Below are 24,221 nucleotides of genomic sequence, written 5' to 3' on the forward strand. Positions count from 1 at the left end.
CCTCCTTGCCAGCACGAACATTAGTCTTTACTGTCCTCCTGATTCTTCATTCTGTTCTTATTCAGTATACAGTTTCCTGGCTAGTCTGTTTTAGAGAGTTGCGCGGGGACAGAAATCCCACCCGTCCCCGCCAAAGTCCCACCCGTCCCCGTGAGGAATCCCACCCATTCCTGTGAGGAATCCCTCCGTCCCCACCCGTCCCCGCGAGGAATCCCCTCCGTCCCCGCCCGTCCCTATAAACTTCAGAAATAGTTATTTCATTTAATTATGCTACTGAATTAAAGGCTCTGGTAGAAACCCATTTACAAATAAGCAAAAAGACTTTATTAATTTGGAAATATTAATTGGGAAGAATACATATTTTGTAAACGGATTTCTACCAGAGCCTCTTTTGTTTATAAATTTTTATCAACACAACTAATATACTACTTTATCCCGAAGGAAAAAAAAAAAAAAGAAATAGAATTCTTTTCCTACCTTTGTTGCCTGGTTTCTGCTTTCCTCATGTTCTTATTCAGTTCCTTCCATCCACTGTCTCTCTTCCTTCTGCGTCTTCCATTTGCTCTGTTACTGTGCTTCTCCCTTTCTCCCCCCTTCCAAATTGGTCTGGCACCCATCTTCTTCCCTCCTCTCCCCCCATAGTCTGGCATCTCTGTCTTCTTCCCTGCCAGCATCTTCTCCCCACTCTCTCTTACCCATTTCCTTTCAGCGTCCTTCTCCCCCCCATCTTCCCCATGTCCTTTCAGTGTCCTTCTTCCCCCCTCTGTCTTCCCCATGTCCTTTCATGTAGCAACTATCCGCTACATAAAATCGGTAACCAAACAACAAAGAAAAAGGAAGCCCCAATGGTTCACAGATGAGGTATCATACCTCGTCAAGGAGAAGAAAAGAGCATTTCTCATACAAACGCATGGGGGAAAAAGAAGCAAACATTGAATACAGGACAAAGTCTGCAGCAGTCAAAACAGCAGTCAGGGAGGTCAGACTTCGTATGGAAGAAACTCTAGCGAAGAACATCAAGAAAGGGGACAAATCCTTCTTCAGATACATTAGCGACAGGAAAAAGAACACAAACGGGATAGTACGCCTTAGAACGCCAGACGGGAATTATGTGGAAACTGACTCCGATAAAGCCAAACTACTGAATGATTACTTCTGTTCAGTCTTTACCTGCGAGGCACCAGGGCACGGGCCTCGGCTGGATGCAAAGCAAAGCCTGGATGACCCATTTCAGAAGTTTGAGTTCACACCAGCTGATGTTTACAGAGAACTGTCAAGACTCAAGGTGAACAAAGCCATGGGACCGGACAATCTGCACCCAAGAGTGCTCAGAGAGCTATGCGATGTTTTGGCGGAACCGTTAGCCATGCTCTTCAATCTCTCCCTAAGTATGGGGAGAGTCCCCCTGGACTGGAAAACTGCCAATGTTGTTCCTCTGCACAAAAAGGGTTGCAGAGCAGAGGCTGCGAATTACAGACCAGTAAGTCTCACATCAATAGTGTGTAAACTCATGGAAACTCTACTTAAAGGGAAATTAGACACGATATTGGATGAGGGGAATCTGAGGGATCCCTGTCAACATGGATTCACTAGGGGCAGGTCATGCCAATCCAATCTTATCAACTTCTTTGACTGGGTGACAGGAAAGCTAGACTCGGGAGAGTCTCTGGACATAGTGTACTTGGATTTCAGTAAAGCGTTTGACAGTGTCCCACACCGTAGACTATTAAACAAGATGAAATCGATGGGGTTAGGTGAGAAACTAACGGCATGGGTCAATGATTGGCTGAGTGGAAGACTTCAGAGGGTGGTGGTCAATGGCACCCTCTCTAAGACATCGGAGGTGACTAGCGGAGTGCCGCAAGGCTCAGTCTTGGGACCATCCCTTTTTAACATATTCATAAGGGACTTGACCCGAGGGCTTCAGGGAAAAGTAGTGCTGTTTGCCGACAACGCCAAACTGTGTAATATAGTAGGTGAAAGCGATCTCACGGATGGTATGGCGCAGGATCTGATCAAGTTGGAAAACTGATCCTCAACATGGCAGCTGGGCTTCAACGCAAAGAAGTGTAAGGTGATGCATCTCGGCAGCAGAAATCCATGCAGAACATACACCTTGAATGGAGAAACACTAGCTACAACCTCAGAAGAACAGTACTTGGGAGTAATCATCAGTGCAGACATGAAGGCTGCCAAACAAGTAGAGAAAGCCTCATCCAAGGCAAGGCGAATGATGAGATGTATCAATAGAAGCTTCGTCAGCCGAAAACCTGAAGTCATAATGCCACTGTACAGAACCATGGTGAGACCTTATCTGGAGTACTGTGTGCAATTCTGGAGGCCACACTACCGTAAAGATGTACTTCGAGCTGAGTCAGTCCAGCGAATGGCCACTAGGATGGTCTCCGGATTCAAGGGTCTCTCATACGAGGAAAGACTGGGCAAGTTGCAGCTCTACTCTCTGGAGGAGCGCAGGGAGAGGGGTGACATGATTGAGACATTTAAGTACGTCACAGGTCGTGTCGAGGTGGAAAACGACATATTCTTTCCTAAAGGACCTTCAGTCACAAGGGAGCATCCGCTCAAACTCAGAGGAGGGAGATTTGGTGGTGACACCAGGAAGTATTTCTTTACAGAAAGGGTGGTGGATCATTGGAACAAACTACCGGTGCAGGTGATCAAGGCCACTAGCGTACTTGACTTTAAGAATAAATGGGACATACACGTGGGATCTTTACGTGGGTCAAGCAGCACTCTGACTTAATGGGGTGGGACAGTAGAGTGGGCAGACTTGATGGGCTGTAGCCCTTTTCTGCCGTCATCTTTCTATGTTTCTATGTTTCAGTGTCCTTCTCCCCCCTCTGTCTTCCCCATGTCCTTTCAGCGTCCTTCTCCCTCTCTGTCTTCCCCATGTCCTGTCAGCGTCCTTCTCCCCCTTCTGTCTTCCACAAGTGCTTTCAGTGTCCTTCCCCCCCCCCCCCCGGTCTTCCCCATGGCCTTTCAGCGTCCTTCTCCACCCCTTTGTCTTCCCCAGTGCTTTCAGCGTCCTTCTCCCCCCTCCTTCTCTCCCGCCCCGGTTGCAGCACAGCCGGCCAGGTCCCCTTACTTTTTTGGCGCTTCCCCAACGACCGACCGACAACAGCCCCGGTCTGACAAACCTCCCTGCCCTTAACCGCGAATCTAAATTTCCTTCTTACAGCTGCTGTAAGAAGGTAATTTAGATTTGCATTAAGGGCAGGGAGGCTTGTCGGACCGGGGCTGTTGTCGGTCGGTCGGGGAAGTGCCACAAAAGAAAGGGGACCTGGCCGGCTGTGCTGCACCCTGGGCGGACCGCCCCCTCCCTTGGTAGCCACTAGAGCCGCGAGGCTACTCTCCTTCTCCTTACCTGCCCTGCCAGCAGCACAGAGCCGAACGGAAGTCTTCCCGACGTCAGCGCTGACGTCGAGAAGACTTCCGTTCGGCTCTGTGCTGCAAGCAGAGCAGGTAGGGAGAAAAGCTGCGCGACTTAGTACATCCATCCCCGCAGGAACCCCGCGACCCTCGGAGGCGTCCCCACGGAATCCCCGCGACCCTAGGGGGCGTCCCCACGGGATTCCCGTGACCCTAGGAGGCATCCCCACGGAATCCCCGTGACCCGAAGGGGGAACCCACGGTTTGCCCGCGGGTCCCGCGGGATTCCCGTCGTCCCCATTCCCGTGCAGCTCTCTAGTCTGTTTTTCTTTGGGGGGTTTTCTTTATAAAAGTCCATAGAATCTTAAATTATTCTGAAGCCAGTTATCTTGCTATAACCAAAATGAGTTCTGAAGCCAAACACAAAAATGACATAAGAGGTTGTATTATACATTTTTGCCAGCTTGTTACTGATTTTGGGCTTGGGAATGCTGGCCTTTTCTTTTTTTTTTTTAAATCTGTATTAATTTTACATCTTACAACAAGTGTAGCAATAGATAACAATTAAATTGAATTGAAAACAACACTTGAATCTCTATCATATTCAGCATTAAAATATTAAAATTTTTAACCCATTCCCTCCCAATCCAACTATAACCTATGTGTTCACAAAACTTATATATAATATTCTTTATTATTGACCTAAATATTTAATCAAATTATAAAATCCCTCCCCTCATCCCTTCCTTCTTATTACATTTATAATGGAAAAATGGTATTTATTCATTACAATATCTTGTTGGCCTTTTCAGGATGGCGAGCATCTGCTTGTACTGCAGAATTCTGTTTGTCGTGCATTTTCAGGGTCTTATGGTCACGTTATTGTTTATCTTGACTATTCTGAACATAGAAAAGCCTAAGCACATCTTTTAATTTCTAGTCAATGATGAAAACTATTATAAAGAACAAAATTACTCAACACATGGGCTAAGATGAACATAGTTTAATGGGATAAAGTCAGCATGAAATCATCCAAGGAAAGTCTTGCCTCACCAGTTTGCTACATTTTTTTTTTTTAAGTGTGAATAAAGGGGAGTTGGATATGTAGTGAATATAGATTTTCAGAAAGCTTTGACAAAGCCCCTCATGAGAGACTCCAGAGAAAATTAAAAGGCTATTGGATACGAAGCAATGTTCTCTTGTGAACTGTGAATTGGTTAAAAGCCAGAAAACAGGATAAGGTTAAATAGATAGTTCTCTTAGTAGAGGAAAGTGAATAGTGGAGTACCGCAAATATCAGTCCCAGCACATAAGAATAGCCTTACTGGGTCAGACCAATACATAGAAACATAGAAATATGATGGAAGATAAAGGCCAAATGGCCCATCTACAACATCCACTATCTCCTCCTTTCCCTAAGAGATCCCATATGCCTTACTCTTAACCCTTTAATTGGCAGATGGTGAAATGGCTGCTTTATGTAACTTGATGTTGACTGAGAGCAACAGTGCCAAGTAACAGGCATTTGGAGATGCAGATCTCCCATAAGAGCCTTAGAAAACACATGTTGCTTCTGTGCAACAATGCCAAATAAAGGGTTAAATTCAGACACAGTCTTTGTCTCTATCACCTCTGCCAGGAGATATGATAGAGACGTTTAAATACACATGTAGCATAAATGTGCATAAGGCAAGTCTCATTTGAAAGCTCAGGAATGAGAGTGCATAGGATGAAGTTAAGAGGTGATAGGATTGATCTAAGGCAGGGGTAGGCAATTCCGGTTCTCGAGAGCCGCAGCCAGCTCAGGTTTTCAGGATATCCACAATAAATATGCATGAGATACATTTGCATCTCAAGGAGGCAGTGCATACAAATCCATCTCATACATATTCATTGTGGATATCCAGAAAACCTGACCTGTCTGCAGCTGTCGAGCACTGGAATTTCCTACCCCTGATCTAAAGAAATACTTTTTTTTTACAGAAAGCATGGTAGATGCATGGAATAGTCTCCTGGTAAAGGTGATAGAGACAAAAGACTGTGTCTGAATTCAAGAAAGCATGGGACAGGCATGTGGGATCTCTTATGGAGAGGAGGAGATAGTTAATGCTGCGGATGGGCAGGCTAGATGGGTCATTTGGCCTTTATCTGTCATTATGTTTCTAGTTGCACTAGAGCTCGCATGACTCTACTTCTGGATGGAATGTCACCTCATGGTGATTTTGGCTGTGCACATTGTGGATGATGCTGCCAAGCTGACTACAATACAAAGAAATAGTACAGCCAAAATTTATTTTTTTTCTTGGACCTTCATATAATGTGTACAATGCTGTGTATGTCTAGTAGCGTTATAAAAATGATTTCCAAGTTTATTATTGATTTGATATACCACCTTATCATTTATTTCAAGGTGGTTGTACATTAAAAAATTAGGGTAATACAAATAATACATCATAAAAACCCATTAACATAAACGAACAAAAAACAAGACGCAATGCAGATGCCCAGGGCCAAGGACATTGAACCAGGGCACTGTAAAGGAGGGCTCAGGACTGAGTGGGAATTTTTTGAAGAAGGACCTAAGGACAAATTGCAGGGGTCTAGGGCACAAATGAAAATGGCAAACAGGACTAGCAGAGAACAACATAACCCAGAAGGACAACCAAAAATGGGGAAGCAGGCTGAGGGCGAAACAGACACACAGCAGGAGGAGGATGACCGAGGCTCGGCTCGGGGACTAACCACCCACGAGGGAGACGCCAGGAGCACCAAACCACGAGAAAAACCAACAGGGAAGGCAATCAATCGGGACTTACATTGCCTATACACCAATGCTAGGAGCCTAAGGGCCAAAATGGGAGAGCTGGAAGTCATAGCCAGCAAGAAGGACCTGGACATAATTGGAGTCACGGAAACTTGGTGGACTGATGACAATAAATGGGATGTGGCCATACCAGGGTACAAGCTCTACAGGAGGGACAGGTCACACAAAAAAGGTGGAGGAATAGCGCTATATATAAAAGACTCCATACCCTCAACCAGGATGGAAACAACAGTAAGGGCGGATGGCTTGGAATCACTATGGGTTAAGCTACCAGGAGGAACTGGAGTAGACATAAAGTTGGGGCTATACTATCGCCCACCTGGACAATCGGAAGAAATTGACCAGGACCTGGAGGCTGAACTGAGGCAGGTATGCAAGAGCGGAAGTATGGTGGTGATGGGGGACTTCAACTACCCTGGGATTGACTGGAGTATCGGGCACTCAAACTGTGCGAGGGAGACCAAATTTCTGGAGGCCACGAGGAACTGTTTCATGGAACAGCTGGTCACGGAACCAACAAGGGGAGATGCCACTCTTGACCTAATCTTCAACGGACTAGGGGGACCCGCAAAAGAGGTGGCGGTACTAGCCCTGCTAGGAAACAGCGATCACAACACGATCCATTACAGGCTAGAAATTGGATCATCAAAGGTGAAAAGAACCACAACGACGACGCTCAACTTCAAAAAAGGGAATTACGATACCATGAGGAAAATGGTGGGAAAGAAACTCAACGGCAACACAAGGAAGATGGAGTCCATAGAAAAAGCCTGGACCCTACTCAAGGGCATGGTGCACGAAGCACAGAACCTGTGCATCCCCAAGTTCAGGAAAGGGTGCAAAAAAAATAGAACAAAAAATCCAGTGTGGATGACAAACGCAGTGAAAAAGGCGATAAGTGACAAGAAAGCATCGTTCAAAAAATGGAAAAAAGACCAAACAAATGACAACCATACGGAGCACAAAGAACACCAGAGGGAGTGTCACCGAGTGGTTAGAAAAGCAAAAAGAGAATACGAAGAGAGACTGGCGGGGGAAGCAGCAAACTTCAAATCATTCTTCAGGTGCGTTAAGGGGAAGCAACCGGTAAGGGAGGAAGTAGGACCCTTGGATGATGGAGATAGAAAGGGAGTGGTAAAAGAGGAAAAAGAGATAGCTGACAAGTTGAATGAGTTCTTCACGTCAGTCTTCACGAAGGAAGACAAAACCAATATTCCGGAACCTGAAGAGATCATAAATGGAGATCAGGATGACAAATTGGTCCAACTAGAAGTGAGCCAAGTGGATGTCCTCAGGCAGATAGATAGGCTAAAGAGCGACAAATCGCCAGGTCCGGACGGCATTCACCCAAGGGTACTCAAGGAACTAAGGAACGAATTAGCAAAGCCACTTCGACAAATATGCAACCTATCCTTAAAAACTGGAGAGATCCCGGAGGACTGGAAAATAGCAAATGTTACGCCCATCTTCAAGAAGGGTTCAAGGGGTGACCCAGGAAACTACAGGCCGGTGAGCTTGACCTCGGTCCCGGGAAAGATGATGGAAGCGATGATTAAGGACAGCATCTGTGAGCACATCGAAAACAATGGGCAGCTAAAGTCGAGCCAGCATGGTTTCTGCAAGGGGAAGGTCATGCCTCACAAACTTATTGTACTTCTTTGAGGGGGTAAACAGCCAGGTGGATAAAGGGGAATCCATAGACATCATTTACCTTGACTTCCAAAAAGCCTTCGACAAGGTACCACATGAAAGACTGCTTAAGAAGCTATGGAACCATGGGGTGCAAGGGGAGGTACACCGATGGATCAAAAACTGGCTGGCGGACAGGAAACAGAGGGTTGGAGTAAAGGGCCATTACTCAGACTGGCAATGGGTCACGAGCGGAGTTCCGCAGGGGTTGGTGCTGGGACCGCTCCTGTTCAATATATTTATTAATGACCTGGAGACGGGAACAAAATGTAAGGTCATCAAATTTGCGGATGACACAAAACTATACAGCAGGGTCAAAACAACGAAAGACTGTGAAGATCTCCAAAAGGATCTGAAAACGCTGGAAAAATGGGCCGAAAAGTGGCAAATGAGCTTCAACATAGGGAAATGCAAGGTCATGCATGTAGGGAAAAAGAACCCGATGTTCACGTACAAAATGGGGGGATCGCCGCTAGGGGTAAGTAACCTTGAAAGAGACCTGGGAGTGATGGTAGACACAACATTGAAGGCGTCGGCGCAGTGCGCCACAGCCTCAAGGAAAGCAAACAAAATGTTGGGCATCATTAAGAAAGGTATCACGACCAGGAAGAAGGAAGTCATCCTGCCACTATATCGTGCAATTGTGCACCCGCATCTGGAGTACTGTGTCCAGTACTGGTCGCCGTACCTCAAGAAGGACATGGCAGTACTTGAGGGAGTTCAGAGAAGAGCAACAAAGCTAATAAAAGGTATGGAAAACCTCTCATATACTGACAGGCTGAAAGAGCTGGGACTGTTCTCCCTGGAGAAGCGGAGACTTAGAGGAGACATGATAGAAACCTTCAAGATCATGAAGGGCATAGAACACGTAGACAGGGACAGATTTTTCAAATTATGGGGAACCACAAGTACAAGGGGGCACTCAGAGAAGTTGAAAGGGGACAGGTTTAGAACAAACGCTAGGAAGTTCTTTTCACTCAGAGAGTGGTGGATACATGGAATGCGCTTCCGGAGGCTGTGATAGGCAGGAGCACGTTGCAGGGCTTCAAAGAAGGTTTAGATAGGTTCCTAGAGGACAAAGGGATTGAGGGGTACAGATAAGAGTAGAGTTAGGTACAGGGACAAGAGTGAGAGGCAAGTATAGGAATAACCAGGGACCACTGATCAGGCAATGGGCCTGAAGGGCCGCCGCGGGAGCGGACCGCTGGGCGAGATGGACCTCTGGTCTGCCTCAGCGGGGGCAACTTCTTATGTTCTTATCACTAGACAAACCGGTACAAATGGAAAAGAGGGAAGAACTACAATAATGTTTAAAGAAAAGGAAAAGTACATGAGGGCGGAATTATGACAAATAGGTCCAATGCAAATGGACTAAAAAGTTTTAAAATTCTTGAAAGGACACTCAAACTTGGAAAGCGTCTTTAAAAAGAAATGTCTTAGAGATGACTTGAATTTCTCGAGGTTTGTTATCTCTCTTAATGCTTTCTGTGCTGAGTTCCAAAAGGTTGGGGAGACTACAGAAAAGATTGCATTTCTTCTAGTACAGTGGTACCTTGGATTACGAGCATAATCCGTTCCAGGAGCATGCTCGTAATCCAAAATGCTCGTTTATCAAAGCGAGTTTCCCCATAGAAAATAATGGAAACTCGCTTTGTTACGTTCCCAACCCCCCCACCCACCCCGAGGCCAGGGCGCTGCTCCCCCCCCCCGCGTGATGCACCCCCCGTGAGAACAGGCACCCCCCGCCCAACCAACTTTAACTCACCCCTCCGTCTGGCACCGGCACGACAACCGCTCCCCCCCGCTCGCAAAGGCCCCCCCCCCACTCAAATCGGCACCCCCCCCCCTGCGAGAACAGCATCTGCGCATGCTCAAGCCCTTCTAATTCTCCATCTGCGCATGCTCAAAGCCGGCAGAGACTGGGAAGAAGAAGATCTTCAAGCGGCACCGGCACCTGTGGGCTGCGTGCCGGTGCCAAAGTGGGGGTGAGTTAAAGTTGGTCGGCCGGGGGGTTCCTGTTCTTGCGGGGGGGGTGCCGATTCGAGCGGGAAGGGGCCCTTTGCGAGCGGGGGAGCGATGCCGGTTATTGGGGGGTGCTCGCAAATCGAGTCAACACATGGTTTGCGAGACACGTTTTGCGAGAATGTTTTGCTCGTCTTGCAAAACACTCGCAAACCGGGTTACTCGCAAACTGAGGTTTGACTGTATTTATATAGTTCAGGGATGGGATTGCTATTAGATTTTGATCAAAAGTCTATTGATAAATTCCAGCTGGCCATTGTTTCTTGTTTTAAAAGTCAGTAATAGTGTTTTATAAGTAACTCGGTGATGGATAGGGAGCCAATGAACTTTTATCAAGAGAGGAGTTACATGGTCAAACTTTTTGGCCTTATAAATAACTGTTACAGCAGTGTTCTGGACTTTCTGAAGACGTCTTAACTCTTTTTGTTAATTCCATGGTACAGAGCATTACCGTAGTCCAGACAGGAAATAACCAATGAGTGAATTAAAGTATTTAAAGCAGAATTGTCAAGAAGTTTTAGCTAAAGAGCGAATCATTCTTTGACGGTAGAAGCATTTTCATATGACTGTGCTTGTATGTTCTTGGAAAGTGAGATTATCATCAAAAGTTATACCTAAGAGCTTAATAATATGAACTGTCTGTATTGATATAGATTTGAGTTTGAAAGGAGAGAGAAGAGAACAACCTTTCTTAATCAGAAAAACCATTGATTTAGTTTTGTTGACGTAGTAGTAGTACTGTTAAGACTTATAAGCTACGTGCTTTGACCATGTTACACATTTATCTTCCTTAGTACACACACCTCTAACTATACCTTTAGTATATCATCTACATAATAGAAAACATTGATTCTATAGTTAGGAGAATTATAGCTCATGGACTTAGAAAACAATTGAATAATAGTGGAACCAGAAATGAGCTTTCTGGAACACCACTGTGAAGCTGATGGTGTTGATGAGGCATGAAAAGATAGATACTGAGAAAAACCTTTTCTCAGCCTCTGGGATTTGAGAGGGCTTATCGGATCCCATCAAGAAAGAGCAACACTGCTACTGGCCCCAGGCCCATAATATTTAAGTTATTTAGATTTCCACAAATGTTGGAAATTTTGAAAGTGGCCAGGGAAAAAAGAATATAATCTGGCAGGGATCCAAACTGTGTTTTTCCTCCCCAACTTTGCAAAGGCCACAGCGGCTATGAGGAAGACATTTTTGCCATTTCACCCAAATCTGAAGCAAATGAGAGCACTATACGGGCTATTTTACATTACATTACATTTGTGATTTCTATTCTGCCAATACCTTGCAGTTCAAGGCGGATTACAAAAGAAGTTATCTGGCCATTTCCAGAGGAATTGAATAGTAGATCGATTTGCTACAGAGAGTTGGGATGAGTCTTGCGGTGTTAGTTTGTCTTCAAGGATGTCTTGAATAGGATGGTTTTTATTTCTTTTCTAAACTATTTGTAGTCTGTAATTGTTATCAGTAAATTGGAGAATTGGTAGTCTAGTTTTTATCCCACGGTGATGATCACTTACAGTAACAAAACTATTTTTTATGAGGATCTAATTAAATTACAAGAGTACATCAATCAAAACAGATGAAATGTCATAAAACAAGGTTGGGATGACAAATTACCCTTTTTTATTTTTGTACTTTGTATCTGGCAGAATTGGTGAGTAGAATTGTACTTTTAAAAAGTCTGGTTTGGTTTTTTTTAACAATTGAAGTTTGGCCTCTGACTTGTTTTGAACATTTGTTACCATGGTTACAGAAGAATTACTTACAACTCTGTTATGTGATCTTATGGAAGATTAATGTTCTGGTTCAGAATGCTCTGGCGTCTAGAGTGCTGGTTCGTTTTTTTCATTGCTTCAGTTCTGCCTGAGCATCGTTAACGCCTTCCAAGCCTCATTGTGGTTAACGCTCTGCCCCTTTCAGCGTCGTGCTGTGGTAAGGATTGGGAGCAGGTCAAAAACTTAATTTAAAGACTGAGTGCAGTTTCACTGAAGAAGAGGAAGAAAACTGCAAATAGCATTTACTTTTATTTTTGAGCAGGCAATCTATCAAGAGTGAAAGGCACTTTCTCGCTCATGTCCTGCCTTTCCAAAGGACCCCCCCCCCCCCTTTGCTTTTTCAGGTCAGGGAAGGTGCCAGCAGGGGGAAGGGGCAGAGCGTGCTTTAAAAGCTCAGCATTCAACTCCTTTAGGGATAGTCAGCGCAAACCACTCCAATCTACGGCTGCAGGAGAGGGACAACGCGGGTAACCATGCAGACAGCCCACTCACGGGTCACTCAGGTGAAAACATCGGAGAGTTTTTTCTTTTCTACCTTCCATTTAAAGTGGGGTTGCAGCTCGGATTTCACTGTTCCCATGTGTTTGCTGAACATGTCCACTAACTTCTTGTTAACACCAATCCCGGAGTGCTCAGATCAGATCATTAGCAAGGACTTCTAACTGGCCATTTAGGGTCAAGCAGCGTGGGGAAAATGGCTATGGCGATACGCTATATAACCAAGAGATTTATTGGAGATTTTGAACGTAATACAGGAAACTTGTTTTCCAGACTTGTTAACAGTGAGGGAGAGCAACTTTTCAAGACACGCCAGGATACACTTAGGTGCAAGAAGACTTCTTCCTGGTCATGGACTCAAGCTCTAAATGTGTGCAGTGGGCTGAGGTTTTTCTTCTAGTGTACTCAGGCTACTTGTTTGTGGGCTATGGGGTGTGTCCTGTTGGGAATTGCCTGCAGCTGTGCTGTTATTTTTCTTTTGTCATTCTTGGTTATTGTGGTTCATAAAATTGAGTGGTGTCGGTTGACCTGAGTGGGAACCTGCAGGTTGTTTGATAGATGGTTATTGCGGGATTAGAATTATCTGAAATTACATGTATAGGGTTTTGGCTAATATTTTAGTGTTGCATAGTTGGATATCTGGATAGTAGTGGCAATTGATTGAATGGATGGATGAATAGTGATTGAGTTATAAGGGATGAAAGGTTTTGTGTGTGTTTTGTTTTTTAGGCAGTACTGATTAGATACTACTACAATGAATGGTTATGATATTACTAGAATGAATGGGTATGATATTGTGATTGGTTTATATGGATTGAATGTTATTCAGGGAATAATTAATGGTAGTGGTACTTTGATTAATTTAAATTATTAAATTACCTAAGAAATTAATCTACATGGAATATTCATTAAATATGATCATACTTTTCTGTTAAAGCGGGGTAGTGTCTCATGTATCATTTTATTTAATGATAAAGGGGCTAATTGATTTATGTTGCATATTGTTTAGTTGAATACGTAATGCTTAATAACATTTTTAGCTTCATATGATAAATGATTGCAATTTGTGATTTTATTCATGAAATGTGGGGGATAATTCGGAGTAGTTTTAGAATGCCTAGGGTGGGATGGTGGTTGCTAGTCATTATGGGTGCACCCAAGTTTAAGAGATACTTATTGGGATGGGTTTGAGGGGGAGGGGGGTTTAGATTGGTATCCTGGATAGGGGGGGGATTTTATTGACTTATGTGTTCAAAGGGAAATCAAGAGAATATTTGGTAGCATGGTATAATCAATTAAAATGGCTTTAAAAATATTTTCATTGAATGTCAATGGCCTAAACCATCCTATTAAGAGAAAAAAAAACCACTCAACTTTTTAAAACAGCAGGAGGCAGACATATATTTCATTCAGGAAACTCACTTATCTGCTATTGAAGTGGCCAAGTTAGAAGGGGATGTGTGTTAAGCATAGTTTTTTAGCTCCTGCTGTAGGGAAAAAAGCCGGGGTGGCTATCCTAGTACATAAAAAGTGCTCAGCTGCATTTGGTGCAATTACAGCAGACCCTATGGATTCAAGTGGACATGAGCTCAGGAAAAGATATTCTGATGCTTCTTAATATTTATGCTCCTAATGTAAATCAGGCTGAATTTTTTAAAACTCTTCAGCAGATTATCCTGCCACTGGCTACTTCTAATTTAATAGTAGTGGGAGACTTTTTAATGCTGTTGGATAAACAACCCAGTAAGATACTAAAATCAATGGGTTTAGATAATTTAGTACAGTCCTGTAGCTTGAAAAATATATGGCAGATTCTTCATTTTAATGCTCGAGAATTTTCTTTCTGCTCCCTTGTGCATAAATCGTTTTAAAGAATAGATTACATTTTTGTTTCAGCAGGTTACAAAAGCTAGCATAGACCCAATCATTTTGTCAGATCATGCTGGAGTTTAGATTGAATTTCAATTTGCTGAAAAAGATTGTAGTAGATCTGTTTGGAGATTCAATAATACATTGCTTGCAGAGTCAAACTTTCTTGAGGAATTTCAAATAAAAATTAAAGAATATTTTCAACTCAATACCTCAGAGGAAATTTCTTTAGAAACATTGTGGGATGCTTCAAAGCTACAATGAGAGGGCAAATCATTTAGTATTTGGCATATATTAGGAGATTATTAAAAAAGGAATTTTCTGATTTGGAACAAAATATTAAGAATTTAGAGTCACAATTGGCCTCGAAATGGGAACAAATTACTTTACAGGCTCTCTTGAAAGCTAAATATAAATACAATGAGATTTCCTCACAATTGACTAGGAAAGATTTGTTTTCTCAACAGGCTCTGTATTATGGAAACTCGAATAAAGCGGGAAGATTATTGGCTAATAATCTAAAAGCCAAAAAAAGAAAAGATTGTGGCTATTAAAGATTAGAAGGGTGAAACTCATTCTCAAATTGGAAATATTTTAAAACAATTTCTGAACTATTAGAAATCTTTATATTCTTCTGAGCTTTATTCAAATAAAGAACTTGAGGGTTTAGAGTTTTAAAAGTTAATCAAGGAGCCAAAAATTCCCGAGCTTATAAAAGGAACTCTTGAGGCGTCTATAACACTTAAAGAACTTCAGGCAGCATTGAAGTCCCTTAGAGTTGGATACGCTCCAGGTGGTGATGGATTAACTGTAGAGTTTTAGAAATCACTACTCTTATAGCCCGTTACATTAGCAGGTGCTAGAATATATGTGTGTGTGTCTGTCTTTATTTCTTTCTCTCTCTCTCTCTCTCTCTCCCTCTCTCCTTCTGTATTTCTGTCTTTCTTTCTGTCTTTCTTTTTCCTCGGCTGTCCACCCATTCTCCCTTCCTTTTACATTCCCTATGTCCACCACCACCCCTTCACTGCTCCCCTTATCCAGCAGCAGCCCTTCTCCCTTTCTTTAATCTCTCCCCTGTCCAGCAGCACCTCTTTCCTGTCCCCCCGTCCAGCAGTAGGCCTCCCTTCCTTTTTCTTCCCCCCCAGCACCTCTTTCCTGCTCCCCCGTCCAGCAATAGGCCTCCCTTCCTTTTTCTACCCCCCTGTCCAGCAGCACCCCTTACCTCGCATCTGCCCTCTGCTGATAGCCGCCTCAAGCCGCTGTGGCCTGCAGCCGCCGACAGCCGCAGCGGCAGACAGCCTCCGCGCCGCCTGAAGCCGACATCCGCCTTGGGAGAGAGAGATGCGTGGAAGCGCGCATGTGCACTCCTACCTGCGGGGACCTACAGCGTATGGAAAACGGGAGCACGCAGGTCAGAGTGCACATGCGCGGCTTAGGCTTTTATTATATTAGATTCCAAATTACATTATTAACTCATCTTTTAAAATTATTTCAATCACAACTAACTAAAGGTTGCATTTCAGGTACTATGGCAGAATCTTTAACTATTGTTTTGCCGAAGCCAAATAAAGATCCCATATTGGTTTCAAATTACAGGCCTATTTCTTTGATTAATGTAGAAAACTTCTGGCTAAGTTATTGGCTTTATTCTTAGCCAAGGCTCTCCCTTATATTATCAGTATGTACCAAACGGGTTTCGTTGCTCAAAGACATTCTTCATATAACACCAGACTGGCTTTTCACATGTTAAACTTAACGAAAGCCATGGAAGATCCGGCCTTCTCCGTGTCCTTGGATGCAGAGAAGGCCTTTGTTCATGTAGAGTGGACCTTCATGTATCAAGCAATGGATTGGTTTGTTGTAGGTTCCGGATTTATTCAAATGATTCAAACCTTGTATAGATCCCCTTCTGCCAGATTATATATTAATAATACTTTTTCAGAGCGTTTTCATCTGCAGAGGGGAGTTAGACAAGGGTATCCACTATTCCCTTTGCTTTTTGACATTGTTCTGGAACCCTTGTTATTGGCTATTCAACAGACAAGGAGATACAAGGTATTCCTTATGCAGGTCGGGAATATAAGGTCTCTGCTTATGCAGATGATATTTTACTTCATTTGAAGAATCCTGAATATACCATTCTGCATTTACTAGATTTGATTGACCAATTTGGAAAATTTTCTGGATATAAAATAAATTGGAGTAAATCGGAGGTTCTTCCGCTAAATGTACATTGTGTAAAAGGATTATTTGATTCATTCCCTTTCCTTTGAAAGGAAGAGGATATAACATATTTAGGTATTTGGATTCAAAAAACGCTGGAAGATACAAGGAGAGTAAATGAAAAATCTTTATTGCTGAAGGTTACAGAATTGTGTGAGCGATGGAACCTATTACATCTTTCTTGGTGGGGGAGAGTTCAAACTGTCAATATGATAATTTTGCCTGTAATTTGCTACCAAATGAGTATGTTGCCAGTTTCTTTTCAAGGGTCCTTTTATAAGAAATTAAATAGTATTCTTACTAAATTTATTTGGCTGGGTAAAACTGTCAGAATAGCTTTAGTATCTTTACAAAAACCAATTGTGACGGGTAGAGTAAATTTCCCAAATTTTTATAAGTACCATCAGGCCTATATGCTGCATCAGGGTATGTACTGGATCCTTCCTGAGCCCATGGAACATCTCCCTAATTGGCTTTACTTAGAATGGCAATTTATGTCCCCATTAAGATTATATCATACAGTGAGTATCAAATTGCCCAAAATTTATAAGGACAATAGTATCTTATTTGCCACATGGAGCACCTTAAAATTTATTAACAACTTAACACAGATTCCAGTAGAAAAGTCCACGTGTCAGTCCTTATGGTTGAACTCCAAGATTCAAATTGGTGAGTCTAAGATCCTCTGGAAGCATTTTGTTGCAGGCAGGTATATGTACACTTCCCCCTCCCCATTTGCGGTTTTTGCACTCGCGATTTCACATAATCGTGATTTTTTTTTGGGGGGGGGAGGGGCATTCTGGCCTTCCTGGCATTCTGGCATCCTGGCATTCTGGCCTTACCTGGTGGTCTAGGGGGCTTTCAGGGCAGGAGCGATCTTCCTACATTCCTGCCCCGTGTAGATCGCCAATAGGAAATGGCTGCCGTGAGCTCCCGCCGTAGTCTCGAGAGACTACGGGAGCTCACGGCAGTCATTTCCTATTAGCGATCTACACGGGGCAGGAGTGTGGGAAGATCGCTCTTCACTGATGGATATAAGTGCTGTTTGTTTTTTCAGGTAACTTATTATGCAATTTTTGTATGTACTGTTTTTAGAATGAAAATTAATAAAGATATATATATTTTTTTAAGTGTTAACTAAGGGCCCCTTTTACAAAGCCACAGTAGCGAGTCCCGGTGTGACCATTGCAACATAGTCAAAAGGAATTGAATGGGCTGAGTCACATTTGCCAAGTGCCATTGTAAAAGGGGCCTTAAATGCATGGCAATGGACATCGTGTTAGAACTAGACACAAGACCGATTTTGTAGATGATTTTTGAGAATGGAAATACAGTACAATGTTTGTTCATTGGAAAGTGAAATTTTTCCTTGTGAAGCAAGACCTACATAAAACAAAGGAGACAATTTCTTTTGTTGTGACTGAGAGTATTATAAATTGGTGCTATGTTTTTCCTAAAATATCCCTGTAAATACTGTACTAGGGTGTGCATTCATTTGAATGTCATTTTGTGTTATTTATTTTGCCTGAAATGTCTGGAAAAAAAAAATCAAAATTTTTGCAAAAAGTCTGCACTAAATAAAATGAAAATTTGGGGCCTGCGGGCCTCTAGTAAATAAAAAAAGAAAGGAAACTCTAGAACAAGGGGCATATGATGAAGGTGAAAGGGGAATAATCTAAAGAAATAACTTCTTTACAGAAGGGGTAATGGACGTGTGCAACGGCATCCCATTAGTGGTGGTGGAGACAGACTATTTCTGAATTCAAGGAAGCAGTGGATTAGCATTTAGGCTTTCTAAGGTAAAAGAAGGAATAGTACACAGTATGATTGGGCATTTTTCTATGTTTCTATGAAATCACAAGCATTAGATCATCAGTATTAGCATCTATGCAAAGCTAGTAATGAATACATAATGAATAGTTGAAGACAACATGTAAAAAAATAATATACACATATTTCAGTAATAGATGTATATTCTAAGGTAAGTGGTTTTCTGTTAAGTCAAAGCTTATTAACCTTTTGTTATTTACTTGTAGAAACATTTCAAATATTTGTTATATTGATACACATGTTCTTTTTTCAAATATCTTTTCAATTTTTCAGCCTTAGGGGGTCTGTTTGGTCAACCTACTCCAAATCCTACTCAATCCAATCAGTTGATAAATACAGCAAGTGCCCTATCTGCTCCCACGCTACTAGGAGATGAACGAGATGCCATTTTAGCAAAGTGGAACCAACTGCAGGCTTTTTGGGGAACAGGCAAAGGATATTTCAACAATAATATCCCACCAGTAGAGTTCACACAGGAAAATCCGTTTTGTAGGTTTAAGGTATAAATTGTATTGCTTTTCTAATCCATCTGATTTGTAAACTAATTAAATTTTTCCCTTGTGTTATAGCTAACATTTTGTCCTTCCTCCTGCTACTTATTGCTGTCATCCACTCACCATAAAATCATTCTGTGGATGGATTACTTCCCAACCTGTAGTAGTACTCTGCCAGACCAGACTTCTGATATTTTCACCATTCAAGTCATTTAGTCTCTGGCTTTTTAAATATTAGAGTGCGCCCTCTAGACCAGGAGGATTTGAATTTCAATAGTACAACAAGAGCAATGCATGAATGGCAATCCACTCTCTTAGATGCGCTAGACGTTGTGGCACCACAGCATCTGAAAGTTGTAAGGAAAGGGGAGAGGACTATGCAATGAATGACAGCTGATCTGAGAGAACGTTGGAAAAAATTGAAAAAGTGTGAGTCTGAATGGCGCAGGGATTAGTTGAATGAAATGAGGGCTCCATATATAGCACATTTACATGAGTTTAAATTGTTGGTGCAATCATCAAAGAAACTATTTTTTCAAAAGAAGTTGGAGAGAGCAATAAATAAACCTTGTGAATTATCTCGGTTGGTAAAGAGGTTAAGTTATAATGAGATGTCTGAAAGTCCACCATGTCCATTCTCAGCAAAGTTTGCGATTATTGTGCAAACAATTCCGGGTGCAGCTGTTGTTCTGAATATTGACTGTGGAGTGGTTGGTTTGTGGAACACGTTCGAAGTAGTAGACGAATCAGATGTCGCAGGGGCCTTGTGCTCTTGCAGACCTACTCAATCTTCGGGAGACATCTGCTCTGTAGATGTTTTGAAGCGCCTTGGCAGTAAAATTATTGCAGTAATTACTAAAATAATGAATCTAATGTTGATAGAGGATGTGGTCCTAGATTTACTAAAGATTGCAACGATTAGACCATTGATAAATGATGAAAAAAAACTCTCTCCTGAAAAGATTATGGTCAGGGGTGGTCACATTTCAATCCCAGTTTCTGTGCACCAAGATTGTATGATTGGAAACACATCCAAGTCTTCTGTGATGACTTCCACATCACAATAGTAGCTAATGGTGAAAGCAGTGGACTCGGAACCAGGAAAGCTTCACTTGCCCCACTGATGCTTCTTGTGACCTTAGATATAGTTGGTCCTTTATTGCCTTAGATTCAAACATGGGTTAATGCATTAATGCATGTCATTTCACTCTACCAACAACATCACAAAAGAAGGGGAACCACTGCACAAATATAGGCACAACAAACAAAAAGTAGGGTATGACAATGGCTTTTTACACAAATGAAATATCCAATAGTTCAGAGAGTAGATCAGTTGAAGTTTCTAAATGAAGGCTTTGACATGGTGCCATGTTGCCACAAAATCACCTATATCAGGAGTCACAATATCTTCAGTTAAATATAAGAACAGCTAAACAAGAACATCATTGGTCCATAATGAGGAATTTATATATATATATAAAATAAAATGCTAGGCCGCGCATGCGCAGTCCTATCGCGTGGATCTGTTTTCCGTGAGATGTACAGCATCTCAGATAGGAGTGGCATGCGCCCGAAACACTCTCTCTCCTCCCCCGAGACGGATGTCGGACACGGCGGCTGTCGGCCCGTGCTGTTTTTTGATCTGCCCTGCTCCTTGCCTGAAGTCCTCTCTCCTCCCCCGAGGCTGATGTCGGACGCGGCGTTTGTCTCCCCCAAGGCGGATGATCTTATGGGAATCAATGTTCTTCGCTCTGCCCTGCTCCTTGCCTTACTATATTTTTAAGTTGAAAGAACAGGCAGTGGCTCCTCTCAGGATCCCCACCTGCATCGGAAGTCCAATGCAGTCGGGGATCTTGAGAGGAGCCGCCGCCACCGTGTCTTTAAACTTAAAAATATACTAAGGCAAGGAGCAGGGCAGAACGATCTTCAAAATGGCGGCAACTCGATCTCCGTTCCTCCGGGGGGGGGGTTTCTGGGAGTAAAGGGATCGTGGCCACTCAGCGCCCCCACCGAGGAGCCCAGCAACTTTCCGCTGTCATTTTCCGCCCCCCCCCCCTCCTCTTCCCTTACCGCGGGCCCTACTGCCGATTTAAGCAGCGTGTGCTGCAGTCTTCACACGCTGCTTCGGGCCTTTCTACTGCCCTGATTTGCTCTGGACGTGCCAGAGTAAATCAGGCCAGTAGAAGGACCTGAAGCAGAGTGTGAAGACTGCAACATGCGCTGCTTGAATCGCCATGTGTAGTCGGGCCCGCGGGAAGAGAAGGGGGCGGCGGCGGCAAAGGACTCGGGCCCGCGTTTGTAGTCGCGACTGTGGGAAGGGAAAGAGGGTAGAGGAAACGCTAATGCAGGCACAGGGAACTGGTGTGGGGGGAGGGAATGCAGCTTTGCACAGAAAGACAGAGGGAGGAAGGGAGACAGAAAGACACAGGGGCAGGTGCACAGGGAAATGGTGTGGGGGGAGGGAATGCTGCTTTGGACAGACAGACAGAGGGAGGAAGGGACACAGAAAGACAAGAAGAAAGACACAGGGGCAGGGGCACAGGGAACTGGTGTGGAGGGAGGAAATGCTGCTTTGGACAGACAGACAGAGGGAGGAAGGGACACAGAAAGACACAGGGGCAGGGGCACAGTTAACTGGTGTGGAGGGAGGAAATGCTGCTTTGGACAGACAGACAGAGGGAGGAAGGGACACAGAAAGACAAGAAGAAAGACACAGGGGCAGGTGTGGGACAGCGGGAGTCGCGTCAGGAGGGGTGCGGGGGCAGGGGCACAGGGAACTGGTGTGGAGGGAGGAAATGCTGCTTTGGACAGACAGACAGAGGGAGGAAGGGACACAGAAAGACAAGAAGAAAGGCACAGGGGCAGGTGCGGGACAGCGGGAGTCGCGTCAGGAGGGGTGCGGGATGCCGCAGAGGGAATTTTTCCAATGGGTGCAACTGGGCGGCTGTCGGGAGCCTCTGATCACGGGCAGAGCAAGGTAAGTGTATCATAGGGATAAGAAGGAGGAGGGGGGAGAAAAAGGAAGGGACGCCTACTGCTGGACAGGGGGAGAAGGAAAGAGGTGCTGATGGACAGGGGGGTGAAGAAAAAATAACGGAGGCCTAATGTTGGACAGGGGGAGAAGGAAGGTGCTGCTGGACAGGGGGGAGGTAAAACAAAGGGAGAAGGGCTGCTGCTGCATAAGGAAACCTGTGAAGGGGTGGTGGTGGACACAGGGGAGGTAAAAGGAAGGGAGAATGGACAGGGGGAGCAGGCAAGGGGTGGTGATGGACAGCCAAGGAAAAAGAAAGAAAGAAAGCTGCTAAGGAGAGAGAGAGAGAGAAAGAAATAAAGAGAGACACACACACATATATATTCTAGCACCCGTTAATGTAACAGGCTATAAGACTAGTGTATATGTATATATATATATAAAATGACTTGTATAGACCAGTGTACTAATTACTTGAGTTGTAGTTTTGAGGTATGCAAAGCCTCCTGATCTACTATAATAAAAAGCGCATGCGCACTCTTATCTGCGTGATCTGTAGGTCCGTGGCCGGCAGGAGTGCGCATGCGCACATACATAAGAACATAAACAATGCCTCTGCTGGGTCAGACCAGAGATCCATCACGCCTAGCAGTCCGCTCACGCGGTGATCCATCAGGTCCAGGACCTGTGTAGTAATCCTCTATCTATACCCCTCTACCCCTTTTTCCTTCAGGAAATCATCTAATCCCTTCTTGAACCCCAATACCATACACTGACCTATCACACCCTCTGGAAGCGTGTCCTGCGATCTTTCCGGCTCCCTTACACTTCACGCCCATCGCAGCTCCCCCCTCACTCACTGTAAGACAGTTCGTTGTCGACGCACCCCTCCTATGGATTACAATTATTATGCATTAATCATCCGTGTACCACTGCTTCCCCCATGACAGCGAGATCCCTGGGAAGGGGGGAAATTGGGGAAAGGCTGCCCGATCTGCTTGAATAGTGCAGGCATTAAGGGGGAGGGAAGCAGGGAAGGAAGGGAGAAGTTAACTCTGCGCCGCCACTCTGTGCAGGAGTAGCGGTGAGGCCAGGAGAAGGAGCGGATGAAGCACGATCACAGCACGAGGAAGACCTTGCAAAGGGAAATGCAAGGGGGTTGAAAAGTGAAAGGTAGGATGGGAAGGGGAAAGGGAGGAGGAGGAAGCCTACAATGGAAAAAAAAAAGTACTTTATACAGAGGCGAGCGGAGGCTCTTCCAAAGCTTTAGCAGTGATCTTGGCAAAGGCTCCCAGTACAATCCTCCATTTTGAATTCAAGTAACGGGCTAAAACACTAGTATAAATATACCAGATTAGTATCATATTGCTAAACCAAATGTAAAAGCAGCTAATGCTTGCAGTTTCCTAAAAAGAGGAATACATAATGCAATTCATCGAGCAACAGCAATAAATTATTACTTGTTATATTACTTTCAAGCCTTGGCAGTGGGGGTTTTTTTGTGATTTTTATAAGTAACTATCTATTGTTGTTGTTCTATGAATGCAAGTAATTGTGGTATTTTATGATGTATTAGTCCCACAGTACATTTATGTTAAGTTTCTTGAAATCCAGATTTATAAAGCTTTCAGTTTTATTGCACTATATACAGATTAATTTTAATAAAGTCTTAGCTTCAGGTCAGGATGGTTGTCTTTATGACAGTTGTTCATTATGTAATTAGCACACTGGGCCATACAAGTCCTTATTCTTATATATCTATTTTTATTGAGTATAGATCAACTATGTTCTTGTTTAGCTGTTCTTATATTTAACTGTTTATGGACTACACTATTTATTATATTCATTTATATGAGATTGCTTGCCCTGTATCGGTAGCATGGAATATTGCTACTCCTTGGGTTTTGGCCAGGTACTAGTGACCTGGATTGGCCACCGAGAGAACGGCCTACTGGGCTTGAGGACAATTGGTCTCATCCAGTAAGGCTATTCTTATGTTCTTATTATCTACATCTATTTATCATTTTGTATGTGTTTACAGTCATGTGAAAAAGTTAGGACACCCCATTAAATATTCAGTTCTTTCTTAAGAAATATTCACATATTGATGTCAAATCTTCTTTTTTTTTTAATTTATCTCTGGAAAAGAATGTGATGTAATTGCAAGTAAACAACAAAAATTTTACTTGATTTACTCATGAAACAAAAGATATCCACAAAAATGTGTATTCTAACTGAGGAATAAATTAGGAAACCCCCACATATCCTCCCACTTAAAGTGGCTCAAATCACACACAGGTGTATCACATCAGGTGCACATGATTAGAACATTGTTACTCAGCATTTTGAAGGTGGTTTGCCCTACTTAAACCTCAGACACTTAGGTTGGTGTGCTGCGGTGAGAGTGAACACCATGGTGAGATCAAAAGAGCTGTCTGAGGCCTTCAGAAGGAAGATTATAGCAGTTTATGTCTGGAAAGGGTTTTTAAAAGATCTCAAAAGAATTTGACATTAGCCATTCCATGGTCCGGAAAATAGTGTACAAGTGGAGGAATTTACAAACAACTGCCTACATGCCCAGGTCTGGTTGTCCAAGCAAGTTGACCCCCAGAACA

General features: G+C 43.5%; 1 protein-coding gene across 2 annotated transcripts in view; it reads left to right on the forward strand.

The window, feature by feature from the left end:
• NUP54 (nucleoporin 54) overlaps positions 1-24,221 on the forward strand; it is a 210,675-nt gene that overhangs the window by 110,855 nt on the left and 75,599 nt on the right. For both annotated transcript variants that reach the window (XM_033960850.1, XM_033960842.1), the window contains one exon: positions 18,415-18,641. In XM_033960850.1, the coding sequence (XP_033816741.1) occupies positions 18,415-18,641 (227 nt within the window). The remainder of the gene's footprint in view (positions 1-18,414; positions 18,642-24,221) is intronic.

This window comes from Geotrypetes seraphini, chromosome 1 (assembly GCF_902459505.1).
Source record: "Geotrypetes seraphini chromosome 1, aGeoSer1.1, whole genome shotgun sequence".
In the NCBI taxonomy this organism is placed as follows: Eukaryota; Metazoa; Chordata; class Amphibia; order Gymnophiona; family Dermophiidae; genus Geotrypetes; species Geotrypetes seraphini.